Genomic DNA, 23,667 nt, shown 5'->3' with positions numbered 1-23,667 from the left:
TACACCGTTTGGTGGAGCTACGGGGCCGACCTGGTAGTGTCCTTGGCCCAAGAGGCTGGGAAGCAGCAGCCCAAGGGAAAGTGAGGTACAGTAGAGTCTCACTTATCCAACATAAACGGGCCGGCAGATCGTTGGATAAGCGAATATGTTGGATAATTAAGGAGAGATTAAGAAAAAGCCTATTAAACATCAAAATAGGTTATGATTTTACAAATTAAGCACCAAAACATCATGTTAGACAACAAATTTGACAGAAAAAGTAGTTCATTACACATTAATGCTATGTAGTAATTACTGTATTTACGAATTTAGCACTAAAATATCACAATGCATGGAAAACATTGACTACAAAAATGCCTTGGATAATCCAGAACGTTGGATAAGTGAGACTCTACTGTACCTTTGCCAAATACAAATGAAATTTATTTATTTATTTATTTATTTATAGCATTTATATTCCGCCCTTCTCACCCCGAAGGGGACTCAGGGCGGATCACATTACACATATAGGCAAACATTCAATGCCTTAACATAGAACAAAGACAAGACAAACATAGGCGGGCCTCGAACTCATGACCTCCTGGACAGAGTTATTCATTGCAGCTGGTTACAGCTGGCTTGCTCTCCAGCCTGCGCCACAGCCTGAGCTGCTAAATAGGGACCTGGATCTCAAAAATGAATACAGTAGCAGATGGCTACCCATGATCTCAGCAAGATGATGTTCCCATAAACTTCAGGTAACAAAAGTTATTGGATGGCATTAAGTTTATTATATTTATGATACTTCATCTTGTTGATGGGAAGTTTCCCACCGGAGTGGAAATCATCCATCAGACAGATGGCAGACTGAAAGCCAAAGCCAAGGTCACAACAACAGCTGTTATAGAACTCCAATATGCTAATGATAATGCAGTCTGAGCACATTCAGAAGAAGACCTACAAGCCACTCTAAACACCATTGCAGAAGCATATGAGAAGCTCGGAATCTCATTGAACTTTGAGAAAACCAAAGTGCGGAATCTCATTGAACTTTGAGAAAACCAATCCCTCTGTAATGCCAGGAATACAGCTTAATGGTGTAACATTAGAAAATGTTGATCATTTCCGCTACCTTGGCAGCCACCTTTCCACAAAAGTCAACATTGATGCTGAAATACAACAGCCTGAGCTCTGCGAGTGCAGTATTTCTCCGAATGAAACAGAGAGTGTTTGAGGATCGAGACATCCAAAGGGATATCAAAGTGCTTGTTTATAAAGCTACTAGCTGTGCCCGGCCATGCGTTGCTGTGGCTTATGGGAATCATTTGTTAGCCAGGTGGAATAGCAGTGAATAGCCTTGCAGTCTCAAAGCCTGGCCATTTTCTTTTTATGTGAGTCCTCGTTTAGTGAGCTGGAATACAATGGAATAGGCTTGCTGCTTGGAGGGCTGGGTACTTGCATTCTAGGGAAATAATTTTTGGGCTACTAGAATTGCACTAAATAGCCTCGCGGCTTCAAAGCCTGGCTGCTTTCTATATAGGGGCATTGGCCAGGTTGAATGGGATGCAGTAGCCTTGTGGCTTCAAAGCCTGGGGGTTTTCTATCTAGGGGAAATCTTGGTTGGGCAGGTTGAACAACACTGAATAGCCTTGCTGCTTGCAAGTCTGGCCGCTTTCTACCTTGTGGAATTCTCGGATGGCCAGGCTGAATAGCAATGGATAGTCTCGGTGCGGCAAGTAGGAATGCTGTAATTAGTCACCTTGATTAGCATTTGATGGCCTTGCAGCTTCAAAGCCTGGGTGCTTCCTGCCTGGGAAATCCTTTGTTGGGAGGTGTTAGCTGGCCCTGGTTGTTTCCTTTCTGGAATTCACATTTTCAGAGTGTTGCTCTTTATTTACTGCCTGATTTTAGAGATTATATTGTTCTGTATTATTATACCAGTTCTTCCTCTTCCTCTAATTTGGACTTTATTTTACTAGGGTTTTTTGTTTGAAAGACATAGACTAGATGACTATGTCTTTTGTGGCCAAATTTGGTGTGATTTGGTTCAGTGGTTTTATTGTTTACTCCATAGTAAAGCGGCACATTACATTTTATATGTATAGACTAGCTGTGCCCGGCCACGCGTTGCTGTGGCGAAGTATGGTGGTATGGGAAATAAAGTATTGAGGAATTGGTGGTAGTTAAGGTCAAGGGTAAAGGTTTTCCCTAGACATTAAGTCCAGTCGTGTCTTACTCTGGAGGTTGGTGCTCATCTCCATTTCTAAGCCGAAGAGCCGGCGTTGTCCGTAGACTCCTCCAAGGTCATGTGGGATGACTACATGGAGCGGCGTTACCTTCCCGCCGGAGCAGTACCTATTGATGCACTCACATTTGCATGTTTTCGAACTTCTGGGTTGGCAGAAGCTGGAGCTAACAGTGGGGGCTCTCTCCGCTCCCCCAATTCAAACCTGTGGCCTTTCAGTCCAGAAGTTCAGCAGCTCAGCGCTTTAACACGCTGCACCATCAGGGGATATTTCCTAAAGGTTGTGAATATACAATATTTCTTATTGGTTTTTTTGTTTGTTGGAGGCAAGTATGAATGCTGCAATTAGGAAAAATGATTAGGATGTAATGGCCTTGCAGCTTTAAAGCCTGGCTGTTTCCTCCCTGAGTGAATTTTTTGTTGGGAGGTGTTAGCTGGCCCTGATTGTTTCCTGATTGTTTCCATCCCTTGTTTTCAGAGTGGTGTTGTTTGCGATATTTTATGTGCTTCTACTGTCTGTGGACCTGAGAAAACAGAGGATTTTCCAGACTTTGATGATGGGAATACTTTGTTGGGAGGTGTTAGCTGGCCCTGATTGTTTCCTGTCTGGAATACCCTTGTTTTCAGAGTGATGTTGTTTGCGATATTTTATGTGCTTCTACTGTCTGTGGCCCTGAGAAAACAGGATTTGCCAGACTTTGATGATGGGAATACTTTGTTGGGAGGTGTTAGCTGATTGTTTCCTGTGTGGAATTCCCCTGTTTATTTACTGTCCTGGTTTTAGAGATTATATTGTTCTACATTATTCTATCCCAGTAATTATTTCATATTAAAGAAGAATCTCACTTATCCAACATTCGCTTATACAATGTTCTGGATTATCCAACGCAGTCTGCCTTTTCATAATCAATGTTTTTGTAGTCAGTGTTTTAAATTCATTGTGATATTTTAGTGGTAAATTTGTAAATACAGTACAGTAAAGTCTCACTTATCCAACATAAACGGGCCGGCAGAACGTTGGATAAGCGAATATGTTGGATAATGAGGAATTAAGGATAACCCTATTAAACATCAAATTAAGTTATGATTTTACAAATTAAGCACCAAAACATGTTAGACAACAAATTTGTCAGAAAAAGTAGTTCAGTACACAGTAATGCTATATAGTAATTACTGTATTTATGAATTTAGCACCAAAATATCACGATATATTGAAAGCATTGACTACAAAAATGCGTTGGATAATCCAGAACGTTGGATAAGTGAGACTCTACTGTAAATACTACATAGCATTACTGAGCATGGAACTACTTTTTCTGTCAAATTTGTTGTATAATATGATGTTTTGGTGCTTAATTTGTATAACGATTACCTAATTTGATGTTTAATTGGCTTTTCCTGAATCCCTTCTTATTATCCAACATATTCACTTATCCTGCTGGCCTGTTTACGTTGGATAAGTGAGACTCTACTGTATATTTCTAATCTTATATTATCTGCTCAGAACTGGATTATCTGAGGCCCCTTCTTCACAGCTGTATAAAATGCACACTGAAGTGGATCATATGGTAGTGTGGAGTCAAGATAATCCAGTGCAAAGCAGATAATATAAGATTATAAATGGGTTATATAGCTGTGTGGAAGGTCCTTGGGTCTACATTGCCATATAATCCAGTGCAAATTAGATAATCTGTGGAAGAAGTCTAAGTGAGGCCTAAATCTGCCTGTCCTCTAACTGAAACCTGGCTGTCCCTTGGTTGCTAGGCAACCAGGTGGGCAGAGATTAGCCCTCTAAACTGGCAGCAATTGAATAAAAAAATTTATTGTTCTCCCTCTAATTAGGACTTTATTTTTCTTTTCTTTTTGTTGTATCAACCTTGAGGCGTGGATGATGGGTTGTGTTGTCAAATTTTGAGGTTGGGGGGCCTGTACTTTTGTTGTTTTGTGAATTGCCGTGATGCCATCACTCTTTTATATATATAGATAGTCCTCCCAACCCTGTTATACGCCTGCGAAACATGGATTGTCTACAGATGTCACACTCAACTCCTGGAAAGCTTCCATCAGCGTTTCCTCCAAAAAGTCCTGCAAATCTCTTGGGAAGACAGGCAGACAAATGTCAGCGTGCTGGAAAAAGCAAAGACCACCACCACTGAAGCGATGATCCTCCGCCACCAACTCCGCTGGACTGGCCACGTTGTCCGAATACCTGATCACAGTTTCCCAAAGGTTATTATACTCCCAGCTCAAGAATGGGAAATGTAATGTTGGTGGGCAGGAAAAGAGATTTAAATATGGGCTTAAAGGCAACCTTAAAAACTGTGGCATAGACACCAAGAACTGGGAAGCCCTGGCCCTTGAGCACTCTAATTGGAGGTCAGCTGTTCCCAACAGTGCTGCAGAATTAGAAGAGGCACAAAAGGAGGGCGTATGGGAGAAATGTGCCAAGAAGGCGCATCAAGCCAACCCTGACTAGGACCACCTTCTGTCTAGAAACCAATGTCTTCACTGCAGAAGAATATGCGGGTCAGGAATAGGTCTCCACAGCGACCTACACATCAGTCGCCAAGACACTGCACTTGGAGGACCATCATCCTCAGGCTATGAGGGATCGCCTAAATAAAAAAAAAAATATTTCCCACCAGGGAAGTCTGTTGGACGGAAGTAGCAATCAGAAGAGCACTCATATGTTGTTTGGTGTTGAATCAGTTTTCGCCATTGCAATCTAAAGAGCTGGTTTGGTCTGGGATGGCCCGTTCCTGGCAATGTGGACTGTGGTCTTTTTTTTCCAGGACAGTCTCTAGCAGAATAGTTGGGCATATCATAGCACAGGCAACATCCTACACATTTCTGACACTGTTTCTCCTCCAAAGAAATTTGTAGTCTAGCCTCACTTGAAGTGGAGCATGGGCTCCACTGTTGCCTTGGGTATCAAGGTTGCAGATATCATCTCTGAGAAGGCAGGGATCCTGGAATCATAAAATATTAGAGTTGGAAGAGACCACATGGGCCATGAAGTCCAACTCCCTGCCATGCAGGAAAAGCACAGTCAAAGGAGGAAGGAGGCATAGACTTGCTAGGTCTTTCCACTTGATAACTCTGGTGGCATATTTCCAGACATCAATCAATCTACAAGCATAGCTTAGGGAGGCAGGGGAGAAAATCCAAGCTCACTCATCCAAGGTGTCCTCAACCAAACCAACTTTATAATGATCCTGCAGAGCTGTGTCATTCCAGACTAGGTCCTGAGCCAGTGGCCGGAAGTTGGTAGCATACATGGAACAGATCCTTTTCCTTGATGTAGGCAACAGATCAAGCATTTGCAGTTTCAGCTTGCACAGAGTCCTCACAGTTCTCTTCTCATTTTCTTTAAGCAATCAGCCAGGTTGATCAAGAGGGAACTTGTCTGAAGGAGAATGGGGTGGCCCATTGTGGAGCTGCATCAGTAAGCAGACTCATAATTATGAATACATTTATATGAATCATAGAATAGTAGAGTTGGAAGAGATCTCATGGGCCATCCAGTCCAACCACCTGCCAAGAAGCAGGAAATCTCATTCAAAGCACCCCCGACAGATGGCCATCCAGCCTCTGCTTAAAAGCCTCCAAACAAGGAGCCTCCACCACAGTCTGGGGGAGAGAGTATGGTTGATGACCCACGGTGGTGCAGTGGGTTAAACCGCTGAGCTACTGAACTTGCGGACTGAAAGATCAGTGGTTTGAATCCGGGGAGTGGGATGAGCTCCTATATTAGCTGTAACTTCAGCCAACCTAGCAGTTCGAAAACATACCAATGTGAGTAGATCAATAGATCTTGAGAAACTGCAAGTCATTTCTGGTGTGAGAGAATTGGCCATCTGCAAGGACTTTGCCCAGGGGACACGCGAATGTTTGATGTTTTACCATCCTGTGGGAGGTTTCTCTAATGTCCCCGCATGGGTAGCTGGAGCTGACAGAGGGAGCTCACCCGCTCTCCCTGGATTCATACCACCAACCTGTTGGGCAGCAGTCCTGCCAGCACAAGGGTTTAACCCATTGCACTACTGGGGGCTACAACTCTTGAAATGTGATCTGTCCATTAAATTGGACACGAGTTGTAGTGCTTCCATATGTTGTCATTTCAAACAATATTTTCAGTGGTAACATTCTTTTAAGCATATTTGAATTATTTCTGATGGAATATACTTTACATTTCCAGGACACTTGGTGGTTCATCAATGGAAATCTCAGACTTTTGATGACAGTGAACGGGGGATGTCTTATGATAGTTACTGGCTTTAACTGAAATAAATGTAAGGAATCATTGTGTGCTTTATCTTTAGGATATTTCCTTTTATGCAAGAATGATGTTATTGTTCTTGAGAAGGAATAGTAAAATATAGCTGCAAAATCCACGAACAGCATTGTATCTCTTGCCCATTGTGATGTTTTCCAGTAGTCCTTGGCTAGGTAGTCCTGCTGCTTGTGTTGCTTGTTGTCATGGGGACAGCAGGGCCTCAAGGTGCTTTGTGATGTCAGGTTACATTCTGGAAGGTAAAGGGTTAAGAGTGGAGGTTACATTCTGGCAGGCAAGAGAAAAGCTTTCACTTTTTAGTGGGCACTCCTTGGCTCTTCTCACTTTCATGCTAGAAAGGTAGGCAAGCCAACTTACTTCTCTAGTGAACATTTACTGCTGCTATTGGACATCAAATTGACTCATGGGGTGACTTACAAAATCCTGGTCTAACTGTTCTTGATTCCATTCTTTCAAACAGAGATCTGTGCATTAGTCTAATGGTTAATACAGTCTTGGTGCCCATTTCTTGAGGATCGGGAACATTTGCTGTCTGTGGGCCCTTGTTTTGTTTACCAAATTTGATGGTAGGGTTTTTGTTAGAATTTAAAAAGATTCTGTCTTCACAATTTGAAACAGCTCGATTGTTTCTTGTGATTTTTTCCCCCATCTTATTTGAAAACCATTCTGTCTTTGGTTTAAAAAGTGTGGGTTTATCTTCAAATACTTCTTCCTTAAAAAAATAGGTCCTCATCTTCTTTATATAGGCCCCTAGTATACAGCCTCTGTTGGGTTTTTCTTTTGTCTTGCTCACATTATGCATTTTCTTGTTGGTGATAAAAATAGTAGATTATTTGCAATTTCACAGAGGGGACACCATCTGGGAACAAAATTAGCAAGTTCTTACTGACTTATTTCCTGTATCAGGACAGATGTTGCTATTATTCAGGTGCAAATTTGCCTTCAGAGAATTCACTATGTCCACTGAATTTGGGGCTCCTGGTGGCACAATGGCCCATCCAGACAGCCCCTTTAATGCGGGACTTCCCACAACAAAAAGGGGGCTGTCCAGATCATGTAAGTGAAAAATATGAATTAATTTGCTGGTTTGTGGTGAATTAATTTGATAGTGGGCCCCTGGCAGCACAGAGCGTTAAAGCGCTGAGCTGCTGAACTTGCGGACCAAAAGGTCCCAGGTTCAAATCCCGGGAGTGGAATGAGTGCCCGCTGATAACCCCAGCTCCTGCCAACCTAGCAGTTCGAAAACATGCAAATGTGAGTAGATCAATAGGTGCTGCTCCGGCAGGAAGGTAACGGCACTCCATGCAGTCATGCCAGCCACATGACCTTGGAGGTGTCTATGGACAATGCCAGCTCTTCGGCTTTGAAATGGAGATGAGCACCAACCCCCAGAGTCGGTCACGACTGGACTTAACATCAGGGGAAACCTTTACCTTTTTTACTGAATTATGATCTTAATTAAAATGGATTTCTTACTAGACAGGCATATCAAAAACACTGTGTTGGTAATATTGTGGTAATCATGAGGTATTTTTAGGCAATAGACAGAGCAGATGTTTTGAGGAAAGTGTTTGGGAGCTGTTTGGTTTTAGATTAACCTTCAATGTTTTCAAGACTTTGCTGAATTTTCGTGTTTCTGGCTAAGTCTAACATGATCAATGAAATGAAATGATTTCCACAAAATAAACACAAAACAGCCAAAATCAAATTTTTAAATGTTTCCCATGGAAGTACAGTAGAGTCTCACTTATCCAAGCCTCGCTTATCCAAGCCATTTTTGTAGTCAATGTTTTCAATATATCATGATATTTTGGTGCTAAATTCGTAATACAATAATTACAACATAACATTGCTGTGTATTGAACTGCTTTTTCTGTCAAATTTGTTGTAAAACATGATGTTTTGGTGCTTAATTTGTAAAATTATAACCTAATTTGATGTTTAATAGGCTTTTCCTTAATCCCTCCTTTTTATCCAAGATATTTGCTCAACCAAGCTTCTACTGGCCCATTTAGCTTGGATAAGTGACTCTACTGTATTCAGAATGTATGGCACTATAGCAGATTAACTTAGCAACATTGTTATCCATACTGAAAGGATGTTTCTAAATACAACTGGGTACTGTTTTATTATCCAGACGGAGTCCACAAGGGGATGCTAAACAGAGAAGGATAATCCATTTTATGGGGGAGAGAGTTGAAGGAGGAAAAGCATTTCCCCTGTTTTTGCTAGTTATTTCCCTTGCACCCTTCCCATACTATAAACAAGGGTTGTTTCCATGATGGGGGTAGAGAGAATAACAGGATAACAGGGGGAAATTGTTTTATTCCTTCGACCTATTATATTGTAAGCTGCCCTGAGCCCCCTTATTGAGTGAGAAGGGCAGGGTAGAAATGCTGTAATAAAATGAATAAATAAATAAACCTACCCTGCAACAAGGAGCCCCGGTGGCGAAGTGTATTAAAGCACTGAGCTGGAGACCGGAAGGTCCCAGGTTCAAACCCCGGGAGCGGCGTGAGCGGCCACTGTTAGCTCCAGCTCTTGACAACCTAGCAGTTCGAAAACATGCCAATGTGAGTAGATCAATAGGTACCGCTTCGGCGGGAAGGTAACGGCGCTCCATGCAGTCATGCCAGCCACATGACCTTGGAGGTGTCTATGGACAACGCCGGCTCTTCAGCTTAGAAATGGAGATGAGCACCAACCCCCAGAGTCAGACATGACTGGATTTAACGTCAGGGGAAACCTGATTTATTATTTATTAAAGGAAAAGGTAAAGGTTTCCCCTTGACATTAAGTCTAGTCCAGTCCGACTCCAGGGGTAGTGCTCATCTAAGCCAAAAAGCCAGCTTTGTCAGTAGACGCCTCCTAGGTCATGTGGCTGGCATAACTGCATGGAGCGCCGTAATATTATTTATTACTTTTCCTTAAATATATGCCATCCTCTTGAGCATCAAAATTGTGCTTATATATAAGTACTGTGTTTAACATTAGGCTAGAGAGTGTAAACGTCTCAGTTGTGAAGGTGCTGAAAGATTAAAATATACGTCTTCTCCCCATGCAGTCAGACAGATAATAATTTTAAATATTTTTTTATTCTAGAAAAAGAGAACATAATAGAAGTAGAAAGTCAGCAATAGTTCAAAGAATCAAGATTTTATGATATATAATGCTAAAATTACATAGTTACATTCTAGCTACTGTTAAGCCTATGTCAAAGTGCAAAAACAAAAACACAACACACACACATGAATTAAACTAACAAGCAAACAAACAGTTCTACAGACCACATACTATCTAGTGGTTTTCCCCCTTATTATTCTACTCCCTTTAAATAGTATTATATAACTACACTTCTAAATTTGGTAACACTCTTCTGATTTATAAAGCATACAGCTGAGAAATCTTTGATGTGAAAAGGTAATAAACAAGTCCCAACCTTTTAAAAAAGTTAATCAAAGATTTCTCTTTAATCAGCATAGTTGGTTTGTCCATCTCAGGCCCTTCCATACGGCCATATAATCCATATTATCAAATCACATAATCCACATTATCTGCTTTGAACTGGATTATATGAGTCTACTTCCACATAATCCACTTCAAAGCAGATAATCCGGATTTTATATGGCAATGTAGAAGAGGCCTCAGCTAGTTCACAGATCTTCAGCCATTCTTCTTGCTTTGGGATAACTGGCCCCTTCCACTTTTGAGCCTGAACAATTCTTCCTTCAGTTATCATATATTGCAATAATCTTCCACATTGCCTTTCTATATGACCATCTAGCATTCTCACAGATAAAAACTCTGATCTCATTGTGAATTTAACCATAGTGATGTGATGTGGCAGTGATGTCCACAGGTGCATTTGAATGTTTTAACTTTTTTTATATTACCTTTCTATTCTGAGTTCAAAAAATAGTTTCATAATTTCAAACTTCAATGTTTCTAATGTACACCTTGCTTTACTATATTTTACGAAAAAGGTAGAAACATTAATACATGTAACTTTCTGTTTAATTGCTATTAAAAAATTTTTAAAAAATTCCAGGGGCCTCTGAGTAATTTTTTTTCTGGAAAGGGGGCGGAAGGCCAAATAAGTTTGGGAACCACTGGTCTAGAATCAAGGGCTCAGGATCCCAATGAAAGTGAAAATTTACAAAGAAAATACTGCACCTTACTGAAGAGGTATCAGTGACATTTATTTTGTACTTCTCTTGCAGATTTTTTCCTATATGGCAGCCTATGGAAGCCATTATTGGAAGCTGTGAACATCAACTACAGCTTTGAAGTGACAGGTTTTGGGCATATGAAACATATGACCAAGAATGGTGAGCTGCTGTTTCTCAAAGCAAAGCAGAGGGGAAATTTCGCAAAAACTGTTATTGGGATACATGAACATACAAATAGATCTGGTGTTTCATGTTTGTCATGTGCTGTTCTGATTAATGTGTTATTGAAATTAGATTAAGTTTAGGTTGTTTTAATTAGTTTTCTGTAGACATTTTATTAGTTGTTACATTCATGAAAGGCTGTGCAGTATTATTTAACCATTTTGACAAGTTAATATGAATTAGTTGATTGAATTCGTTATACAGTTGGCCCTCCACATTCACAGGTTTGGCACTTGTGGTCATGACTGAAGTCTCTGCTATTCTACAGTCCACAGTTTCAGCAAAGGCAAAGCAGTCCCTTTCTCCTGCTAGCTATACATTGCCCCATCCCCAGAGATAGAATCATAAAATCATAGAGTTGGAAGAGACTTTGTGGGCCATCCACTCCAACCCCCTGTCAAGAAGCAGGAAAATCGCATTCAAAGCACCCTCGACAGATGGTCATCCAGCCTCCGCTTTCCATGGTTTTCCATTTGCATGGGGTTTTGTATCCCCCCTTACACCCATGAATGTGTAGGGCCAACTGTGTTACTGCTATGAAGTGGACCACTTTGAAAAAAATCTCCTTTGGCATATGCTGGTGACTTTTATGACATTCTTGTCTGAAATTTTACATTCATTCACTCATTGTACATTACTCTTTCACCCTGGCATGGGAGCAAATATATCTATGTATATATTTAAACTTTGAATCCTAATAATAAAACATTAAAAGCTAAAAATACCAATTTAAAACACTCTAATATATCCAGAAGGAGAAATGTCTCTAGAAGTACAGTAGAGTCTCACTTATCCAACATAAACGGGCCGGCAGAATGTTGGATAAGCAAATATGTTGGATAATAATGAGGGATTAAGAAAAAAACCTATTAAACATCAAATTAGGTTATGATTTTACAAATTAAGTACCAAAACATTATGTTATACAACAAATTTGACAGAAAAAGTAATTCAATACGCAGTAATGCTATGTAGTAATTACTGTATTTATGAATTTAGCACCAAAATATCACAATGTATTGAAAAGATTGACTACAAAAATGCGTTGGATAATCCAGAACGTTGGATAATTGAGTGTTGGATAAGTGAGACTCTACTGTATTGAATTTCCAGGTTTTCTTTGTTTTTTGTTTTGATTCCATTTTCTTTCCAGAAGGAAGAAGTCATACTGAATTAAGAAGAATTTTCTAATTCAGTTGGTGATCCTATGCCTTCAACATTTCAAAATAGTCCCAAAATATTAAACCTAAAAGTACCTTGCTCTTGTGTATCTCCTATTGCTTTTAGGGCCCTTCGATGCAGTCATGTAACCCAGAATATCAAGGCAAAAAATCCCACAATATCTGTTTTGAACTGGGTTATCTGAGTCCACACTGCCATATATTCCAGTTCAAAGCAGATAATGTGGAATTTTATTCAGCAGGGTGGAAAGGGCCTTAGTGGGCCTTTTCAGTGAAAACAAAATTATACTGTTGGATTGTGCTTAGAAATACTATGTGCCATGGTCAAAACTGTGTGCACTCAGCACTGAAAGAGGTAGTGGAAACAATACTAAAACGGCCTCCAAAATTATTGCAATAATATATATTATTTTGTATAATTTAGGCTCAGTTTTCTCATCATGGATTCAGGGGAGAGAGCTCATTAGGCCATTGCCTCCACTGTGAATATTAGGCAGAAAACCTTCTAGTGTTTGTTCAGGTTTTAAAAAACTAATTATTTTAGTTTATTTTAATGCCTCTAAGGAATGAAAACGTGGTGTTTTTTAAAAAAATAAAAGTGGCACTTCTTTGCAAATAGCTCATCCTTTCATCCTGCAGAATTACAATATACATGCAGCCTTTTTGAGGTCATGCAATGATAAGAGTGCCACATAGAATCATAGAGTTGGAAGAGACCTCGTGGGTCATCCAGTCCAATCCTCTGCCAAGAAGCAGGAAAATCGCATTCATTTGACATTCTTCTCCAGTATTTTTCAAAAACAGTGTGGGAAAGCAAGGTGTTCAGAAAAACACAATTAAAGTGAAAATTATCCCTGTTTTTTTTTCTTAGATGACAGACAGCATTGATTGGTTACAGAGCCAGAATGGACTCTGTAAAGTTGATCGTTATACACCCAGTGAGGAGGAAGAACAGAGTTGGACAGTAAGTAGTAAATTATTATTCCAGCAGGACTTGATTTTCTAAGAAGGGAGGTAGGGATGTGTGTATGGTGTATATGGAAAAAGAAATAGTAAATATATACAATATGTACATGGAAAAAGAAAGTACAGTAGAGTCTCACTTATCCAGCATAAACGGGCCGACAGAACGTTGGATATGCGAATATGTTGGATAATAAGGAGAGATTAAGAAAAAGCCTATTAAACATCAAAATAGGTTATGAATTTACAAATTAAGCACCAAAACATTATGTTATACAACAAATTTGACAGAAAAAGTAGTTCATTACACGTTAATGCTATGTACTAATTACTGTATTTACGAATTTAGCACCAAAATATCACAATGCATTGAAAACATTGACTACAAAAATGCGTTGGATAATCCAGAACGTTGGATAAGCGAATGTTGGATAAGCGAGACTCTACTGTACTAAAAAAAGAAAGCAAAAAATAATAAAATTGTCTCTCGTAATCTTCATTTTCTTAAGTTATCCAGATGGTCCTGAAGATCGTCCCAATTCGTTCTTTTCATTATCTTGCCTGTATTTTTCTTAAAAAAAAAAAAGTCAATTCGTCCATATCCTTTATTTCTCTTATCTTCTCCACCCACTCCTCAATTGGTGGAACTGATTCCTGTTTCCATTCTCTAGCAAAAACAATTCTAGCGGAGGTCGTAATATAAGTAAAAAGCTTATCTTTTTGTTTAGTCAATTGTAAGTATAAGTCTGTAAATCCTAATAGATAATACTCTGGTTTTCTTATAAATGTTCTTTTTAAAATATTTTGTGATTCTTCATGAATCTTCATCCAAAACTTTGTTGCTTCTTCTTGATTTTCTTTTGGACTTGTTTATTTGTCTTTCTGGCATTGCATGATAGCCATAGAATTCTCATCCAGCATTAAATGTCAACTGTGTTAATTGTTTCCCTGCTCAGCTTTCTATACTATCCAGCTGCCACAACATTTCATTTCTTGGCATCAAAAACGAATACTGTTTGTTTATCATTATGACTGTACAACTATTCTAAAATATCTATTGTTAATCTCACATAAAAACCTCTTTAGATTAAAAAAAAACTTCCCTACATTCATCCCCATGAATCTAATCCTTCTATATATATAAAAGAGTGATGGAATCACGGCAGCGGACAAAACAACAAAACTAAACACCCCACAACCTTGAAAATTGACAGCACCACCCCTCATCCACGCCTCTAGGTTGATACAACAAAAAGAAAAGAAAAATAAAGTCCTAATTAGAGGGAGAGGAATAATTGTTTTTATCCAATTGCTGCCAGTTAGAAGGCTAAGCTCCGCCCACTTGATCTCCTAGCAACCCACTCAGCCCAGGGGACAGACAGAGTTAGGCCTCACTTAGGCCTCTTCCACACTGCCTATAAAATACAGATTATCAGATTTGAACTGGATTATATGGCAGTGTAGACTCAAGGCCCTTCCACACAGCTATATAACCCATTTATAATCTGAGATGACCACCAATCCCCAAAGTCAGACATGACTGGATTGAATGTCAGGGGAAAACCTTTACCCTTTACCTTAATACCACCAGTTCCTCAATACTTTATTTCCCATACCACCATACTTCGCCACAGCAACGCATGGCTGGGCATAGCTAGTTGTTCTATATTTTAAAATCAAAGCAAATATCTTAATAATAATACAATATATTTTATTTATATTTCACTCTATCTCCCCGAGGGGACTCAGGGCAGATTACAGAACACACATACGGCAAGCATTCAATTCTGTTATACAATTAACAAGGACAGGCAATACACAGACAGAGGTAAAGGCATTTCCTATCTTATTTCTGGCATCTTGAAGGCTGTGGTCAACTTTGGCCACAGGGGGTGCTGTCGCTCCATCTGCCATGCCGAGGAGCTTTGTTGTCCTTAGACGTCCTAACGATCGATCTCCTTTATTACCTACCCGCTAAAAGCGGTGCCCATTTATCTACTCGCATAACATGTTTATTATTCAATAAAGAGATAGATTTATAATTCTTATATTATAATGGCGCTCCATGCAGTCATGCCGGCCACATGAACTTGGAGGTGTCTACGGCTCTTCGGCTTAGAAATCGAGATGAGCACCAACCCCCAGAGTCAGACACGACTGGACTTAACGTCAAGGGAAAACCTTTACCTTTATCTTTATAATTCTTAGGACCTGAACCATCCCAATCTTCTTTTCATTCAAAATATTTGCATAACACCAAGTATGTGGAGTATTTCGGGAACTCAAAATTGGTGTAAGCAGTTTGTCTTCTAGAGCCTCACAATAAGTAGTCATTAAGATATTTGATCCCAGAGCTTTTAAAAAAAATCTTTTTGAAGCATTCGCCATTTCTGAAGCTTATTATAGATGTATTTAGTTTTGGTCTTAGGGTTTCTGAAATCAATAGTAAGTTCTGGCTATCCAGCTAGATTCTTATGTTGTCTGTTCGTTTTTGTTGTTTCCTGTATAGAGAAGAATAAAAACTTGTAAACATTTTCTTGATTTTATCTTATCTGTAAAGGAGTCGCTGGTGGCGCAGTGAGTTAAACCACTGAGCTACTGAACTTGCTGACTGAAAGGTCGGTGGTTTGAATCCGGGAGGTGGGGTGAGCTCCCACTGTTAGCCCCATCTTCTGCCAACCTAGCAGTTCGAAAACATGCAAATGTGAGTAGATCAATAGGTCTTCCCTTCAGCGGGAAGGTAATGGTGCTCCATGCAGTCATGCCGGCCACATGAACTTGGAGGTGTCTACGGACAATGCCAGCTCTTCGGCTTAGAAATGGAGATGAGCACCAACCCCCAGAGTCAGACACGACTAGACTTAATGTCAGGGGAAAACCTTTACCTTTTACCTAGTTTTTGAATATGGTCATTTTAAATATCAGATTTATCCAAATATTTATCCGCATGCGCAGATACCAATTATAGAATCATCCATTCTAGAATATAAAGAGAAATTTCGGACATGAGATGAAGTAGTCCTTTACAAAAGTGCAGACCAGGATTCAAGAACTCAAAGCTTTCCTTTTGGCATCATCTGCAAAGCCAGAAGTTAATGTGTAGCTTTCTTTGCCCTCTTCCTGGGACACATTCTTCAAAAGGAAGGAACAATGAATAACAATTTATGCCTTTAGCCTCCTTCTGCTTTAGCCTCTTCCCAAGAGCCTCGAAATCACTTCACAATAGTTTTATTTTTAGTTGAACTCATCTGGCATTTAATAATTTAATAATGCCAGATTAGGTCAATTAAATAATGCAAGATGTAGGATAATGTAAGATAGTAAGGCCAATGCAGTTCTTCAGGATGGGAGAAACCAGAACAAGAGATACATTTAAATATCTAATAATCCTTCTCCTTAACTGGCGTTTAACCCCTATAAAAGTATAGCTATTAACTACCCATAAAGAAGTTGTTTCAACCCTTGTCCCAGCTTATCATAAAAAGTACATGATCCTAAGCACAAATGTATAGATGATGCTAAACTTCTTCACAAAATTAGCACAGGAATCATCTTTCTCTGGCTATGCTGCTGCTACAGTATTGTCCCCATAGCTTCTCATGTTATTTCTGGAGGCAGTGAGCTATACCAGATTTTATTTAGATGTGTCACAGTAAAGGGAGTAAATACTTAACATGATTAATAAGTGCTAGTCTGTTTTTATTTACCTCACTTTATGCCACAGTTATGGTATTTTGCACAATAAAAATGTGGCATATTTTGTGAACATCAAATAGTGGCAATGCCAATTAAATCAATTTGTGTTCAGGGTTTGATCATAATGAAATGTGAAAAAAACGAAAGGTGGGATATGAATACTTCTGCACTATTCTGTAGCTGCTAATTTGCCTATTAGAATGACATTAAAGTTTTATAGTGAGTGCCTTCTCTGGAATTAAGAATAAAAATGTAGTGCCAAATGAATATATGGTGATCATGAGTCTAAACCAGGGGTCCCCAAACTAAGGCCCGGGGGCCGGATGCGGCCCATCGAAGCTATTTATCCGGCCCCCACGTCACAAGGGCAGAAGCGGGTTGGGCTAAATGACCCAAGGGGTCTCTTCTTCTCTTCCAATCCTTATTATTATTATTATTATTATTATTATTATTAAACATTCAGGCTGGGTGGCCATCTGTCAGGGATGCTTTGCTTGTGCTTTTGGTGCACAGAGGCAGAAGGGGGTTGGACTCAATGGCCCAAAGGGTCTCTTCCAACCCTCTTTGATATTGTTGTTGTTGTTGTTGTTGTTAATATTATTATTAATAATAATTATTAATTATTATTGCTTGGTGGCCAACTATAGTCCAGCCCTCCAACTGTCTGAAGGATTGTGAACTGGCCCCCTGTTTTAAAAGTTTGGGGACCCCTGGGCTAAACCATAGGCAGATAAGTTGTGGAGTTCCAGGGATTGGTTTTCAAGCATAGAACTGAGTATAGGCTGCACCAACCCCTCAAAATGCAAATAAATAAATAAAATTTTTGGAAACTAAATCAAAAATTGGCAGGACATCCAATTCTGCTTTGGGGATGGGGAGTTGGGGTAGCTATTGCAGTATTCAATCATGTTGCACTTGGTCCACTAAATGTTTGCAAAACTCTCTTTTGTTCCAAACCTTAGACTGATTCAGCTAAGCTTTTCCAACAAACTTCCTCTGATCCACTAAAAGTGTTGACTTGGCTCCGAAAAGATCTGGAAAAGTGTGCAATTGGAGTACAAAATGTGCTGAATGCTAGTAATAATGCAGGCGGTGCAAGATCAAGGGAGACATCTGTGGAAAGGCAAAACATGCAGAAGCGAAATGCACATTCCCCTACTGAATACAGTATCTGTGATGAAGAATTCAGTGTCAATGTCAGCTCCAACAGGGGCTCTCCTAACTTCCACTTGACAATGAAAGGGACTTGTCAAAAGGGATCTAAGGATGAAGAAAGTGATAGGTCTACATCACCAAATACAAACGGTGATCCAGATGAGGTCTCTTTTTATTGTAATAGGCTTTCTAACCTTGCCATAGCAATGGCGCGCAAAGAAATGAATGACCGGTCAGATGGCAACCCTGCATGCATACATAAGTCAATTTTTGCTTCTGGAGACCATGGCCACAGGGATATTGGAGTGGGTACTGACGACATCAAGCACAGTCCACCTAAGGCGTCTGAGTATAAATATGAAGGAAGCCCTAATTCGAAGAAGAAAGCCGCATTTTATTACAAAGAGGAAGAAACAGACCTTCCTAACAAAAGTGACCCTGGCAGTGATGAGGCTAAAGGTTGCAACCATCGGAAACGCTTTGGTCCAGATGAATATACTAATTCATTAAGCAAAGGAATATTGGTTTATGCTAACAGCGTGGTATCAGATATGATGGTTTCTGTTATGAAAACTATGAAAGTGAAAGTGAATGACTCGAACATAGCTTGTGCTGTGTTGAAAAAGGTACTGCTAAAGCATTCCAAGGAGGTTGTGTCTGACCTGATAGACTCCTGTATGAAAAACTTGCATGATGTTACTGGAACACTCATGACTGACTCCGATTTTGTTTCAGCGGTGAAGCGGAGCCTTTTTACCCAAGGAAGCCAAAAGGCTTCTGAAATTGTTCAAGCCATGCTGAATCGGTTGCATAATGCTTTGATTGTACAAAAACAGGTGAATGAGAAAGCCAAGTCTCAGCGCATGACCTTTGCAACAGTTAAGACTGCTGCAGGATGTGATGCAAAAACTCAAAACATGAGATTTTCTGCCGCAAAAACAGAATCATTTAAGGAAAAGGAAGCAACCTGTGCAGAAACAGTTGGCAATCACATCATAAAGGAAGGCCTCTCCATGTGGCACCAGAAACAACAGAATGAGAATGTAGGATCAAATGTCCAGGCAAAGCCAGCTTGGAATTTAGAAAATCAAGACGTGGGTAACCTTGCAACAGATTCCTGGGCGAGAGACCTGATTGTGACAGCATTGATGCTGATACAGTATCATCTGCATCAGCAGGAGAATGCAATAAAGGAAGCTGGTGATTGTGGTAGAGGATCAAGCAAGACTGGAAACACTTTTGGGTTTATGTCTCAAGACAAAAGTGGTAACGCCGCTATGCTTAAGCAGTATGACTCATTGAAAAAGAGTGATGATGAACAATCTGAAGCAAATCCTGAAAATGATATGTCAAGTGTTGTAGTAATGCTCATTCAGAAACTCATCAATGAGACAGTCAACAAATTAGGAGGAAATGCTGGAACTCTCATGGCAGATGAAGCATATAAGGGTGCTTATAAATCCCCTGAGGTGCCTGGCAACTCGGGCTCTTCAGAAGTAGATCATTCTTATGACGATGCTATAGCTGGACTGACTAAGATGATTCTTGATCAATTTGATGTCAACAAGGCGGAAGGAGGCGGCAGTGGGCCATTCTTTGACAACCTGGTGGATACAGTGACCAAGCTGTGTCTTATGATAGCCAAATATAGCAATCCAGAATCAGGTCTTGGAGATATGGTAGATGCTGATGACGCCAGTGGACCTTTGTATTCCAAGGACATAGAAAGTGGAGAAAGTCGAATAGGATCGGGTGAAGACACTTTGTCCCACCGCAAAGTGGTTGTAACCAACCAAAATGCTGCTGAAAACATTCATAATAAACAACTTCAAGCCGTCCTTCAGTGGGTGGCAGCCTCTCAGCTAAATGTCCCTGTGTTGTACTTCATGGACGATGATGAAGAGACCCTGAATAAGGTAAACAATGAAACCTGTGAAAAATGATGGGAGAAGTTGAACTCTACAATGCTTAAGTTGTGTATGGGGATTTGTTTCATATCCATGGGCAAAAGATGAACAAATCTTTATGTGCTCATTGATGGTTGTATTTTATTCTTTAACAGATGTCATGATTATCCTGTTTTGTAAAAAGCTCAAAAATGTTGACATTTATATAATTATTTAGCTTTCTAAGGGACTACTCATTCAAGATATCAATAGCAGAAATTTTTGGAGTTGGCTAAAATGCTCTCTCCATATAACTCAGCTATTACACACAAGAAATGGGGCCCGAGCTTGAATATGTAGATAGCTTGAATGTGTAGTCCTGATGGAAACAAAACAATTATATAAAGCCCAAAAGATGTCAAGTTTTTTAACAAAACAGAATAATTATAAAATCATTACAACCATCAGTAACTACATGAGGACCCGTTCTTTTTTTGCCTGTGGATTCTAATATGTGCTTTCCAGCACTTGTTTGTGTATTTGTTTTATATGCCACTTTTCTCCTTGCACGAAATTTAAGCCAGTTTACAAAGCAGTTTCTATTTGGGTGCCTATGCATATACCTAATGTCTTTAATTTTCGATAAATATTGTATGTTATGTTAGAACTGTTTGGAGGGATCCCTTCTCCCCTGAATTTCTTCTCATTCATCTTCTCCATCCAGTCTTATTGTTTTCCTGTGGCCACCTCTCATTTACTTGCTAGACTTTACAGTTGCTGCCTCTGTCTGGCCTGGCTGGGAAATGGGATCTTTTCCAGGATCGTCATGAAAAGAAAGACAGTCCCCAGGATGTTTGTTTAATGAACATTGTACAAAGAGAAATAATGTTAGGAATTATCTGGTTTGTATGGATATATTTGAATTAACAGTGGAAATATTGCTAGAAAGAAGGAACAGTTGAAGCCCAACTGAAATGTGGCAAGGAAGATCCATAATTTTGGATTATATCATTATAGGTATGAACGGTTGGGACAATAGTCTTTATCCACAGAGGAGTTATTTGTAGAGAGGTTGAACATATTATTAAGATGGGAGTGGGATGGGGAGCTCTTCATAAAAAGAGCAGACAGGAAGATGAAGAGATCCCAGCCAGTTTACCAGCTGTTAGGATTTCTGAGAGTTGAAGGCCAAAACATCTGGGGACCCACAGGTTGAGAACCACTGCTCTAGGGCCAGAAACATCTGGAAACCTCTTGGCTTGTACAGCAGCCCTGTACAAGCCAAGAGATAAAAAGGAGAAACCAGTCTTCCTCCTAAGAAAAAGAAGAGAATAAGCAAAGAGAGTTTAATCAAGCCCTCCTGCTGCTGTTTTGAAATTTCCCTATGAAAATGAAAAGTTGAAAGCAGCATCAAATTGTCTCAGTCATAGCAGATACAGCAATAGTAGCTTTGAGTTCATCAAATACTTTTAAACTTGCAACATTAGTATAGGAGGTATAGAGTCCTTCATGAGATTAGGCCTTCTGCATAGTTTCATGTTCAGGGGGCGGGGGGAAAGCTTATAGAGTCCACTAACCCATGAACAGTTGCAGTCATATATGTTTATCTAGTGCCGATTCTTGTTTGTACAGAGAATAATGATTTAATCTGAGTTTCACTTAACTCACTGGGCAGCCATAGAGACAGGGATCATTCACACTGATCAATCTCACCTCTCTGACATCAACACAGTTGGGAGCTGGCACGAAGAGATTCATCACCTACCTGGTCCTCTTGTTTTCTGCTTCCGAAATGCTCATCATGTTAGTCATGAAACCTTTTTCTTCTGAAGTTAATGGTGGTCTTCAGTCCATCTCCCCCATAAAGAAGAACAGGGAAATTACTGATTATATTATTCTCATAGCTACAGAAGCTGGGCCATACCATCTTGCTCTTTGTACAGTAACATTGTTTGTGGAACCACCCCATCAAATGTTTAGTCAGTTCCAACATTTTTAATTATTTGCTTTTTATGTGACAAGCTATTTTCTATGTGGAAAGAGTTTTGGATTTGTTAAAACACAGTATACCCACATGTGGTCATGCATGTATACAGTACATACTCCTTGAACTAGAGTATGGAAAGTGATAACAATGGAAATTAGCTATTATAGAAACAGCAGTCATAATTACAGATATGAAGGTCATTGAGATGGCAAGACACTTGATGGATAGATATAAGTTACAAACAGTTTCTTTTCCTGAAAAATGTCACATTTCTGGATATTTCTTGTCTTTTCAACAGCTTCAACAACTCTCCATGGTGGCAGTGGAAAGAGGCTATAGCGTAGGAGAAGTGATGCAGGCGGTTCTAAAGTATGAGAAGGAGAGGCAGCTGGGAGAGGCACTGGGCAACTTTGTTCGGATGCCCGTACTGGACTGGCTGCTCCAGAACCTGTGAACAAAGCAAGGCTTTTCTTCCTTCGCTGCATAGCCTTGTCAGCCTAAATTGTCACAGCACTCATTTGTCAAATATGATATCTTGAGTTTTACTGACCCTACCCCGCTGCTGAGCAGTCATATGAATAAAAGAAGGAAATACTTAAATCTTCCCTTGAGTTGTTATTTCTAGGACCAAATCAGAATGCTGTACAGTACAGTCTCACTTATCCAACAGAATGTTGGATAATGTTGGATAATAAGGATAGATTAAGGAAAAGCCTATTAAACATTATGATTTTACACATTAAGCACCAAAACATCATGTTTTACAACAAATTGACAGAAAAAGCAGTTCAATACACTGTAACGTTATATGGTAATTACAGTATTGGGTTGTTGTATGTCTTTCGGGCTGTGTGGCCATGTTCCAGAAGTATTCTCTCCTGATGTTTCACCTACGGTACATCTATGGCAGGCATCCTCAGAGGCTGTGTGGCATGGATAAACTATGACGCCTGCCATAGATGTGAACGAAACGTCAGGAGAGAATACTTCTGGAACATGGCCACACAGCCCGAAAGACATACAACAACCCTGTGATCCCAGCCATGAAAGCCTTCGACAACACAATTACTATATTTACGAATTTAGCACCAAAACATTGCAATGTATTGAAAACACTGGTTGCAAAAACATTGAATACTAAAAATTGATTACAAATAAAGATAGAATTGCATAAAATCACATTGTCGGAAGTTAAATCCATAAAAAATTCAGTCCTTGTTGCCTAGAGAACCAGCTGTGGATATGGGTGGGAGGCAGACTGCGTTGGATAATCTAGAGTGTTGGATAAGCAAAGGTTGGATAAGCAAGACTCTACTGTATTTCCTAGAGTATAATGCATCATCGATTGTAATGCGCACCTCAATTTTGATGGAGAGCATTACCAAAACATTTTGTTGTTGAATGTAATGAGCCCAAGTTGAGAATTACGTGAGAAACCATATGAGACTGGTGAAAGGGCATGACTTCCCCTTGCCTATTGGCTGTTTCTCTGCCTGCCTCCTTGACTACAGGTTCAATGATGCAATAAAGTTTGCTGCCTCCCTCTGAACAGCCAATAAGCAATGGGAAGCCACAATCCTTCACCAGCTTTGTGCGGTTCCTCTGAGGGAGCAGTTTTGAAGGCTTCATAAAGGAAGCCATTTGGGAACCACATGAGGTTGGCGATTTTGTCAGCCTTAGCCTGATGGAGGAGTGCACAACTGTTGGGCCAGATTGAAAATATTAGATCTGCTGCAAATCATCTGGTGGACACATAGGTTGCGAATATCAATAACAACAACAGTGATCATAGCATTTTATTTATGGCCTGTAAAAGAGGGTAGCGTAGAAGACCTAATTATTAACGAATAGATGTCCCAAATAATAAAAGATAACTGCCACCAATTAATG

General features: G+C 39.8%; 1 protein-coding gene across 2 annotated transcripts; it reads left to right on the top strand.

Moving 5' to 3' along the window:
* The first annotated feature begins 67 nt into the window (after positions 1 to 67).
* On the top strand, positions 68 to 22,377 carry akap3 (A-kinase anchoring protein 3). 2 transcript variants are annotated; one of them, XM_008111335.2, is made up of 5 exons: positions 68 to 737; positions 10,739 to 10,846; positions 12,962 to 13,054; positions 17,712 to 19,820; positions 22,076 to 22,377. In XM_008111335.2, exons 2-5 carry the CDS (start codon positions 10,844 to 10,846, stop codon positions 22,229 to 22,231), a joined length of 2,361 nt encoding a protein of 786 aa, XP_008109542.1. In that variant the 5' UTR covers positions 68 to 737; positions 10,739 to 10,843; the 3' UTR covers positions 22,232 to 22,377. The 2 variants fall into 2 exon arrangements, with proteins under 2 accessions (XP_008109542.1, XP_003221408.1); XM_003221360.4 differs by lacking the exon at positions 68 to 737 and adding an exon at positions 6,706 to 6,857.
* Positions 22,378 to 23,667: the final 1,290 nt, after the last annotated feature.

Source organism: Anolis carolinensis, chromosome 5, assembly GCF_035594765.1.
Source record: "Anolis carolinensis isolate JA03-04 chromosome 5, rAnoCar3.1.pri, whole genome shotgun sequence".
NCBI lineage: Eukaryota > Metazoa > Chordata > Lepidosauria > Squamata > Dactyloidae > Anolis > Anolis carolinensis.
The sequence above is the reverse complement of the archived record's forward strand: the minus strand, read 5'-3'. Positions and strand labels throughout refer to the sequence as shown.

What these genes read in the sequence shown, in the direction of transcription:
- akap3 (XM_008111335.2), top strand. An exon ending in AGGAAGAACAGAGTTGGACA is followed by an intron (nt 13,055 to 17,711) that starts GTAAGTAGTAAA and finishes TCCAAACCTTAG; the next exon opens with ACTGATTCAGCTAAGCTTTT. An exon ending in ATGAAGAGACCCTGAATAAG is followed by an intron (nt 19,821 to 22,075) that starts GTAAACAATGAA and finishes TCTTTTCAACAG; the next exon opens with CTTCAACAACTCTCCATGGT.